The sequence below is a fragment of the Camelus bactrianus genome, chromosome 16 (assembly GCF_048773025.1).
Source record: "Camelus bactrianus isolate YW-2024 breed Bactrian camel chromosome 16, ASM4877302v1, whole genome shotgun sequence".
In the NCBI taxonomy this organism is placed as follows: domain Eukaryota; kingdom Metazoa; phylum Chordata; class Mammalia; order Artiodactyla; family Camelidae; genus Camelus; species Camelus bactrianus.
In genome coordinates this window covers 30,025,704-30,036,255 of record NC_133554.1, presented here as the reverse complement: position 1 = coordinate 30,036,255, position 10,552 = coordinate 30,025,704, and the positions used below count along the sequence as shown (strand labels likewise).

The window sequence follows — 10,552 nt, the reverse complement described above, 5'->3', positions numbered from 1 at the left end:
ACACACATAGAAGATGATGGAAGCTTTTTTTTGGAAATGGTGTCTAAGTCAGATGAAGCCTAGAATCAGAATGTTGGAGCTACCAACAGCCTAAGCCATCATCTCACCCAACTCTTTCATTTCACAAATGGGAAAACATTGACCCCTCCCCTCAAGGGGAAGGAACTTGTCCAAGCTCACACAGAGAGTCTGTGAAACAGTCTGAATTGGAAAAGGGTAAAGTAGACTAGAGAAATGAGGGACCAGGGACAAGGCCTTTGGTTTTCGTGAGAGAGTTGGAACTCAGACCACTGAAAAATAGCGCCATCTCTCAAAAGACAGCACCCTCCAAGAAAAGGTGACCTAGAGTTTTTAAAAGTATGCTCATTACCACAGGAAGAGTTTAAAAAGAGAAAAAGGCAAATCTAGACAGTCAAGGGTGGATGCCCAGGCCTGGGGAGGTAAGGGAAATGGGGCCTGGCTACTAATGGGTACAGGTATCTTTGGAGGTGATGAAACGTTCTAAAATTGTGGTAATGGTTACGCAGCTCTGTCAGTTATCAGATTAAAAATAATCAAATTACATACTTTATATAGGTGAATTTTATGGCATAATAATTATATATACAGCTGACCCCTGAACAACACAGGTTTGAACTGCTTGGGTCCACTTTTACGTGGGTTTTTTCCAATAAACATGTGCTACGGCACTATGTAATCTATGGTTGGCTGATTCCACGAATGTGGGTACTGAGCAGTGACTATGGGCCTCTACTGATTTTGGTATCCACGGTGGGTCCTGGAACCAATCCCCTGCAGATACCAAAGGATGACTGTATACCTAGAAGTGCTATCTCAATAAAGTTTCTTTTTAAAAATTTGCTGGACCCCAACCCCAGCATTTCTGAGTTAGTAGGTCTGGGGTAAGACTGAAGAATTTGCATTTCTAATAGATCCCTAGGAGACCACACTTTGAGAATCACTGGTCTAGGGAAACACTCACATGGGTGCCACAGGGGACATTGACAAGGATATTTATGCAACACTGTTTATAAGGATAAGAAAGAAAAAAAGAAACCTCCTAAATGTCCTTCAGTAGTGGAATGGGAAAGTAAAAACAGGATTTGTTTGCATTGTGTGATACAGTTACACCATCTGTATTTTCCTTTTTTCTCTCTTTTCATTAAGTACAGTCAGGTTACAGGTGTTGTGTCAATTTCTGGTGTACAGCACAGTTTTCTAACAAATTGCTAAGTTGAAAGACATACATACAGATTGTACACGGATATATCCGTGTATAATGTTTAGAAATGTTTAATTAGAGAATGATACACTACCAAGTTTAGAATAGCGGTTACCTCTAGAGGGACAGAGGGAGAGGAGGATGGATAGAGGGGGGTTCATCTTAACCCATAACATTTTATCTCTAAAAAAAAGCCCAAACAATAAAACACAGCAATGACATAAATATGGCACCAGGTTAACAACTCTTTTTTTTTTTAACATTTTTTATTGATTTATAATCATTTTACAATGTTGTGTCAAATTCAGGTTAACATCTCTTAAATCTTGGTTGTGGACGTATATATGTCTGCTTTTTTGTTCTTTTATATGTTTGAAATGATTCATATTTGGCCCTTTAAAATGAGAGATGACATCACTGCCCTGTTACACTAGGTAGCAAATCATAGGTCGCCAGCTCCAGACTTCAGAGCATGTGTCTTGCGCATTACATGAGATGAGTAGTAACAGTGAACTTCATCCAGATATCCTGAATACAAATTTGGCTTTGACCCTAAGAAGAGTAATTCCCCTGACCCTCCTTTCTCTTCTCCACCAAAGAAAGCACTGTGGCAGAAACAAGGGCTCAGGATAACCTCCCCAAGACCCAGTTCTCCCCTAACATGGTCCAGTCAAACACAGAAACCAGTCAGTGTTTGATGCTCTATAGATGAGCAACAAGAACAAAATGCACTGACTGTGCTGAGAAATTTGACCTCTCACCCACCAGGCAGAGTACAAGGTGTCTGGGAGGCACACCGATCCCTGATAAAGGCAGATGCAGGTACCCATGTGTGGGTTCTATCCCCAGAAGTCCCACCAAGATGGAATGAATTACTCGAGACTCTGTGGAAAGTCAAGAGAGCGAGAGGGAGTCGGGGACCAACTTCTCGAGCCTCTCAAGTGTTCCCACATTTATTGTGTACAATCAAAGGAAAAATCACCAACAGTTATGTCATGGAATGTAGGAGCTTAAAGAAAGACAGGATCAGGAAGAGATTATACAATCCACAGTGAGTACAAAGGCTTAATTAATCTTCAAGGCAGACATGGGGAGAGGGAAACAAGGTACACTCTTCAGACGTAAGATGTGGATTACAAAACAGACCACCAGACCAGCCAGTCTCTTGTCTTGGGGATTATAGACTATCTAAACAGCAGAAAGCATGCCCAGCATTTATGGCTGAGGGCATAGGTCTTCGCTTTGCAACAAGAAGAATAAACCCTGAACTATGGACCTATGCTTAAAACAAGCCATGTCCTGTGTTTATAGCAAGAGACACACAAGGGCTTTGCCATTGGAAGCAGCCCTAAGCTAGAACATCAACTATGTAAGCAAGGCACTGTCTCTGCTTTTTATGGTAAGGAGACAGGAGTGCAGATGCACCGACACCTGCTAGCAAAGCACATTTGTTTTCCCTAAAGGTCACAAGCGGCTGGGGTCTGTTACAATTTATTAACCCAATCATGGGCTCCCACAACCGTGGGTGCAGTGGTCCCAGCGTGAATGGAGAACTAACGGGAGAGGTTGGACAGGGGCATTTGTACAAGGCGTGGAGGTGTCTCCTAGAAGTGACTTGCCCTGAAAAGAGAGAGGCTGGAGGCCACCAGCCAGCTCTGGGACACTCTGAGCACAGCATGGAGTGGCACTTGGCTGTCTTCCAGGGACTGATGCCCTAGGTCTGGAGAAGGGAGTGCCAACCTCAACAACAACAGAGTAAATGTTAAAAGAACGGGAGAATTTAAGACCCACATTGGAACGGGCATCGTCACGGCCATGGGAGAAAGTATTGGCTTCATCTCAAGGAGAGAGGTTGTAACAAGCAGTTTAGCCAAAAACCAGGACAGTGGCCTTGCACAGATCCCGGTACAGCAGTGGACACGGGTGGGAGCCGGGCATTAGCATACCGGTCACATCGAGCATTGGCAGAGACAATATCCTCGTTTGATTCGAAAGAACTTTAGGGAGAAAGATTCCCCAAATCCAAATTTAGTCCCGGTGGATAAAAAAATTCAAATGACAAAAGAAACACTTTTAAAATCCGTAGAGTATGACTCAAACACAAGAGATGGCCCTTCTTCAATGTATCAGACGAGTTCTTCAGTATTTCTGAAAGGGGGGTTTCAGAGATGTTTGGGGTGCTAATAGCATCGTCTCTCCCTAGGTGACAAATTCGCAGGATGCTTGTCTAAAATCAGTTTTATTCTCTCAGTCACCCCTCACATGTAACTGACATCCAGAGAATGATTTCTGGGTTCAGTCTTCTTGTTTCTACTGACTATGTGAGCAAGAGAAAAAATTAGCTGTGCAGTTCCTGGTGCTTGGTTGGTGCTTAATAAATGTTAGCTCCTGTCCTTCTTGTAGGCTCTTGGAAAAGAGAAGGTGGAACGTTGTAGAAGGTTAACCGTTGTATTTTACTGAGTAAGGTCCCATGATGAATGTGTTTATCATATTCAGATGAGGACTCTTGCCTTAGCGGTTCCCACTGGTTCCCTGCTGGCCTGAGTGGATGCTGGGACTCACTGTGCTTAATGAATGATAATTAATGGTGATGAAGACCTTTAAGGAGAGGGCTAAACTATGCAGTCTGCCTTTGCCTTTAGGTGGCTTTTATAAGCAGCACATGCACACAGAGTGAAGACTTTGAAAGGAACAAATACAAACAAGAGTCATCACTGCTTTGCAAGGGCAGTTTATTAGGAGATTTACAAAGGGATTTGGAGAACTGGAGGGCAGGTCAAAGCAGCAGAGAGAACCACAACACACGTCACGTGACTTGCACAGCCCTAACTTGTCAGACCATTAGCTCACAGAATAACTGCAGGAGGGCAACCTCGAACGAGGAGGATCAGGTGGGCCTGGACGTCTGTTCTCTTTCCAGAATCATGGTGGTACCTGGGGTGGGGCCCCATGCCTGATGGTTGTCAGAGAGCAGGGCTGGTCCGTGGATGGTCCTCTGTCTTCACACCGTCCTCCTGCTCAGCCCGGCATATCTAGCACCCAAAGGTGCTGCAGGGCCCGATGCGGGAGCGTGGGCCACAAGGGGTGCAGGAATTTGTGGCGCATGCATTGCTCGTGGCGCAGGGGTTGCAGGGCAGCCTGGGACACAGAATCATTAGCTCATCACCATGAGAGAGATGAAAAAAGTAAGGAGGGGCATCAACCCAAGGAGACACGAAACAAGCAAAAACCACTCTCTGACATCTTCGGAAGCCAAGTCTCAGTCGGATCACTCCTTCTACAAAGGAGTAGACTTTGGTGGAAAAGAGCAAAGAAGACTTAAGGTCTTCACTCTATAAGCCTGGGGTCATGGGGAAGTCCTATGTCCCTCAAAGCCCAGTCCCCTCACCTGTAAGATGGATTGGTAATACCTCCCAAACAGATCGTGTTCATGAAAATACTCTTATTAGGGGACAAGTGCTGGGCCCTATGAGTTTTTGAGTCATCTCCCCTTTGCAATATTCAAATGCTCATCTATAAGGTGGTTGTCCTGATTCCCACTCTGCCTGCCTCAGTGATCCCAACAAGAATCCATGAAACAATGGATTTCAAAGTGTGAATTAAACCCAAAGGCACTATTTAAATACACATGGTGGTGGTTTTGTTTTCCCTTTTGCTGTGACAAGCCAACCTTGAAGGTACAAAGCTTTATTCATCCATCAGCACCCAAAAGCTTACCAGCAGAGAAATAGCCAAGCCTCAAGAGGATCTTTTGGAACAGAAAATACCTTTCGGCCAGGTACTGACAAATACTTTTCACTCCCCGCTGCTGGAATATACAACTCTGGTCTCTACAGACATATTGGCATCTGAAACTTGACCTGCAAAGTCCCTGTTTTGTCCTTTAGGAGAACTATGTGTGTGCGTCACAGGGGTGCCACCTGGCAGGTACTCACTTGCCGTCCTCGCTCTCCAGCAGCCCCCGGTACGTGTTGATCTCACACTCCAGCCGAGCCCGGACGTCCAGCAGCACCTGGTACTCCTGGTTCTGCCGCTCCAGGTCACTCCTGATCTCCGCCAGCTGGTGCTCCACGTTGGTGATCAGGCCCTGCACCTGGGACAGCTGGGAGCCGTAGCGGGCCTCCGTCTCCGTCAGCGTGTTTTCCAGGGAGTTTCTCTGCACAGGGGAAGGTGAGAAACGTCACAGATCTGCTCCTTAAATGGCTTCTCCATGGGTTCCAAAGGAGTCACAAGCCTCCAGAGTTAAGGAGAGCGTGGCCCCAAGGGCTTCCCAGTGACTCTGATCCCCTGACCTCACCTTCTCACCAGGAGGCTGAACAATACCCACCAGGTTGTGCTGGGCCTGCAGCTCCACCTCCAGGGCATTGACCGTGCGTCTCAGCTCGATGATCTCCGCCTGGTTGGACTGCAGCTGCTCTGAGCTGGACACCACCTGCTTGTTCAGCTCCTCTGTCTGAAACACCAAAGGGGAGAAGCCAGGATCAGACCCTGCCTGAAGGGCCCTGAGGGGCCAAGGGCACTGAGTGTCCACATGCTGAGATGCCCACCTGCCTGGCGAACCATTCCTCCACGTCCCTGCGGTTGGTCTCCACCAGGGCCTCGTACTGACTCCTTGTCTCGTTGAGTACGCGGTTCAGGTCCACGGTGGGGGCGGCGTCCACCTCCACGTTGAGGCGGTCTCCGAGTTGGCAACGCAGGGTGTTGACTTCCTGATGGAGGAAGAGAAAGGAATGAACTCACAGAAAGAATTCTGTACATTAAATTCTCCCTGAGGGAGTCGAACGTGGTGGGAAGAGGATGCATTAGAAATTTTGTTTTGTTTTGTTTCCAAAGTCAGTTCCCTTTATTAAATGTTGATTTTCACAGACCAGAAATACAAAATAAAAGTAGAAATGGGTTTTGGTTAGGAGCTACAGTCCTGACCTCACGTGACCCCTGCTTGCAGCAACTTGAACAGGACAAGAAACAGCTATATTCCAAAGGTCAGGAAAGGAGGACAAGGTTTTGGATCCTGAACTGCCCTGCCTCCCACCCAGTCTCTCCCCAGATTATAAAGAGCCATCCTTTTGAAGCAGCAGAGTGAGGTTACTCCCCTGCTGCCCCAGCGAAGTTCACACTCGCGGGAGAGCTTGTCAGATGGCGCAGAATCCGAGGACTACATGTCATATGAGGACAGCGTTGAAGCCCAGTTGATGTAAAACTCAGCTAAGTTATACCTTTTGTGATTCAGGCCTCCTGTCTGAGTCTCTCCCCATCTGTATCATGAGGCTGCTTGATTAAATGAGTGCAAATGTTTCTTCCCACTCCAAGAGTCTATCATTTCTTTTGTATTTTCCCTTTGCTCATTGATAAACCTGGCACAATAACTGGTTTATATTTGCTGCCACTTAAATATAGAGAAACTAGTTTTAACTCCTCCCATTTACTTCATTTTCTCTACCATCACACACTGTCCATGAGGGGGTATTTCTTCTTCACCTAATGTTTGAGACATGTATCTGATGTCCTAGTATTACCATGAGGTCTGAATCAACCATTACTTCAGTTCCTTCATTTCTCCCATTTTTTCCATCCATCCATCCATCCATCCTTCTGTCCAAGCTGGGTTCTAACATCTAGGTGGCACATGATATAAGAAAGTTTGCTATCTCCTGCCAATCTTAGTCATTAACGTAGCATCTATTCAGAGGATCATTGATCTGATCAAACAGTAGAAAGTATTTTGAAGACCTTTATGAGGCCTTTTGGCCACATATCTGGGCCCCAAATGGAAACAGGCCAGCTGATCATACTCTTTTAGGTAAAAGAGATAAGCTTTCCTAACAATCCTCTGAGGGTATTTTGAGTAACCAGCAAAATATTGTGTTAGCTCTAGGATGCTTAGCAAAGAACCACCTTATCCCACTCAAGGGAGTTACAGGAATTTCAATACAGGGATGTTGGGGGCTGGGACTCCCTCACCTGCTCGTGGTTCTGCTTGAGGCAGAGCAGCTCCTCCTTCAGGGACTCCACCTGGGCCTCCAGGTCAGACTTGCACAGGGTCAGCTCATCCAGAATCCTGCGCAGGCCATTGATGTCTGACTCCACCAGCTGCCGCAAGCCCAGCTCCGTCTGGTACCTACATACAGCCAAGGGTCAAAGGAAGTCAAAGAAGAAGACTTTTTCCTGGACTTTACTTGGCTAACCTGGTCAATTTCACTACATTTTGCAATACTTGGAATTTTTTGAACTTTTCTCAAAGGGAAGAAGATATCCCTGTGCAGAGTGAAAAGACCTATTTCCTCCCTGAGACCCACAGAGAAGATATTGGCGGGGCGCCCTTGTATAGTTTTCATCTATAATTCATTGCGGTTGGCCTAAGGTGCCCAGTCACAGGCTGCTATCAATGAAGCCCTGTCCTCTTGCCTTCTTAAGTGAGTTGGTGAACTTCATTAGTCACCATCCTTTCCCAACCACCCTGAGAAGCAGCCTGGTATCATGAGAGAAGCACTGAATTAGAAGGCAGTGAGATTCAACCCTGCCCTTAGGACTGTGGATAAGCTCCTTCATCTCTCTAGTCTCGAATTCCTCATTTGTAAAATGGGGACCAGACGATCGCGTCATCAGGTTGGCCTGACGATGAATAAATGGCATGGCTAGAACTACCTTGTAAACTGTAAAGTTCTATAAAACTACAAAGGTCTGTTAGGATTGTCATGGTTATCCCTAGAAAAGCTGATTGATTCTCTGAAATGGATTTTGCCTCCTACATTTTCATTTAACTTTTTTCTGATGGGCTGATAATGACTAAACTATATTCAGAGACTGGTGTGAAATTCACTTTTTAACTCAGTCCAGACACTAAAGCTGAAAAAGAGAAAGAATGGATGGTTTCTTGGGCTGCTGTGAACTAAACTTAAGACACAGGATTCTTGCTTTCAGTGAGGAGATTAACTGACATTTAAACTAACTAACCCAGTGCAAGAATCACCCCCCTCTCATCACAGACAGCTCCTGCTTGCAAGCTCCCAGGACAGAGTTCATCACTTTGCAATTCTGCCTGTCCATTACTAGCTTGCTCCAATCATTAGAAAAATCTTACTTGGTCCTGAAGTCATCTGCGGCCAGCTTGGCATTGTCAATCTGCACCACCAGCCTGGCGTTCTCTGCCTTGCTACACAGGATCTGGGGACAGGATTCATTGTGAAATTAGTTATAGCAAGAATGAATGCCTTATCACTTTAAGTGAGGGGCAATTACCTTTCAAATACACATTCTTTCCAAATAGCTTTGAATCTTCTCAAATTTTCAGTTTGGGGATAAAGAGAGGATTAATTAATAGAACCGATCATTCCAAAACTGAAACATCAAGAGGAAATGTGTCCTTTGTCATGAATTCTTCTCTTCTCGGTCTGCCTCTGGCTTCCGGCAGGATATTGAGCCTGCTGGGTACCAACCCTCACAGAGGGTGACTAGCGTCCCAGTTTGCTTAGGACTAGAGGGTTCCCGGGATGCTAAACCCAGGAAAATCCCAAGCAAACCAAGGCAAGTTGGTTATCCTACATTCACACTCCTTCATTCCAGCCCTGCTGACCTCTCTCCACTCTCCCCTCATATTTTCCTGGACAAGACTTTTGCACAAAGCTTCTGCCTCTACTTGGAATGCCTGGGATGCTCTCATCCACCTCGCAAGACCCCCTGCATAACCCACGTTCCCCCTCCATCCCCAGTTTCTACAGGAAGTTGCTTCCTCCACATGCTCCCACAGTACCTTGCATGTAGCCAGTTACACTTCTTATCATCACCTTTGCTGAGGTCATCTGCTTCCACGTCTGTCTCCCCTATTAGACTGTGAACTCCCAAAGGAAAGGGACTGTCCTACTCAGAACTTTATCCCTCACTCCAGCACTGTGCCTCGTACTCCCTAAATGCAGGTCAATGAATGTGTGATTTTCAAGTCCCACAGCCTCTTTCTGGCATTCACTTTGCCAGAACCACTGAATCATGGACAGTCATTTCTTTCAGAGAATCAAGGACTTGTGCAATCGATGTAAACTCCTGTTCATCCTTCAAACCGCGCTCAGAAATGGCCACTTCTGAGAAGCCCTTCCTGATATACATCATGTATTAAGTCCCACTTTTATGCCAACTCTTTCCTTTCCTCACTTCTACTCCCGGATTCTCAACTTGTATGCACGCCTGCTCTGGCCCATGGTCCATGTGTCTCTGCATATTAGCGAGGCTTCTGGAGTCAGTAGCTCTTTTGCTTTGTTAGAGACAGTCTCTTACTACAGCTTTGAAAATCTTTAAATATTTGAGGATTCATTCTGGAAATTCCTAGCTCCAAGAAATAATTCAGGTGCATGTTGCTATGTTTTTCATGCTACAGGCTCTGAAAACAAGACTGGGATATCATAATAGGACTAAAGAATCAAACAATCTGGTTTTAGGTAAGAAGCAATATTAGATTGCTAAAACTGATATCGGTCTAATGCCTTATCCTCTCCTCTCAGTCTGTAGCCTTCCCTCCTGGGGCTTCGCACGTAGGTTTTCTAAGACAACGTGTCATACATAAGCCAATGTGGCCTCTGTATCGCTTTTGACATTAGCTTTGAACCCCCTTAAATCCATTCAGAAGTGGGAATGGTAAATCTGGATAAGTAGTTCACCCAGTTGGCAGCGGGGTGCCCAGCCCCTCACCTTCTGCTGGAGCTCCTCGATGGTCCGGAAGTAGGACTGGTAGTTGGGACACACCAGGGGCTCCTGCTGCTGGGACCGCTCCCGGATGCGGCTCTCCAGCTCCGCGTTGTCCCGCTCCAGCTGCCGCACCTTCTCCAGGTAGCTGGCCAGGCGGTCATTCAGGAACTGCATGGTCTCCTTCTCGTTGCCATTGAAGGCGCCCTCGCAGAACCAGTTGCAGCTGCTCACGTTGGCGGGGATGTTGCAGGCCCCGGGCAGGGTGCAGCCGTGACAGCTGGGGGGCACGCAGGGCCGGGAGGAGCAGCTGGAGCGGCAGCTCAGGTTGGGCAGGCAGCAGCTATAAGGCATGGTGCTGGACAGAGCAGGGCTCAGAAGGTCAGTTCCAAAGCCTGATTCCTTTTCTCTGGTGCTAAGCCCTTTCCAGGTCTTTATATCCTGTCAGCTGTGGGTGTGGCAACCACAATGGCATTACCCTCTTTGGCCCTCTTTACCAATTTTTCCAGCTTATGTAGCCACCTCACACGAGTCCTTGACCTCATAAAATGTTTTATTCTGGCTTCTTGCTAAGTTAGGACTCATCACCAATCATGCTGGTTGGTTAAGGAAAAGCATCAAAGGGACCAACCCATTGTCTTGCCAACAACAGCGCTT

General features: G+C 46.5%; 1 protein-coding gene across 1 annotated transcript; it reads right to left on the bottom strand.

The window, feature by feature from the left end:
- Positions 1 to 3,937: 3,937 nt before the first annotated feature.
- LOC105079321 (keratin, type I cuticular Ha3-I) lies at positions 3,938 to 10,325 on the bottom strand. Its single transcript, XM_010968026.3, has 7 exons — positions 9,902 to 10,325; positions 8,304 to 8,386; positions 7,184 to 7,340; positions 5,770 to 5,931; positions 5,550 to 5,675; positions 5,158 to 5,378; positions 3,938 to 4,360 (listed from the first exon to the last, which is right to left on the bottom strand). The coding sequence occupies exons 1-7, from the start codon at positions 10,247 to 10,249 to the stop codon at positions 4,255 to 4,257; spliced, it is 1,203 nt and encodes a 400-aa protein (XP_010966328.2). The 5' UTR covers positions 10,250 to 10,325; the 3' UTR covers positions 3,938 to 4,254.
- Between the last annotated feature and the right edge of the window lie 227 nt (positions 10,326 to 10,552).

Excerpts from the sequence above, each read along its gene's own strand:
- LOC105079321 (XM_010968026.3), bottom strand. The coding sequence starts at position 10,249 with ATGCCTTATAGCTGCTGCCTGCCCAACCTGAGCTGCCGCTCCAGCTGC. Across the intron at positions 5,676-5,769 it reads AGGAATGGTTCGCCAGGCAG|ACAGAGGAGCTGAACAAGCA; the intron begins GTGGGCATCTCA and ends TTGGTGTTTCAG. Across the intron at positions 4,361-5,157 it reads CTGGAGAGCGAGGACGGCAA|GCTGCCCTGCAACCCCTGCG; the intron begins GTGAGTACCTGC and ends TCTGTGTCCCAG.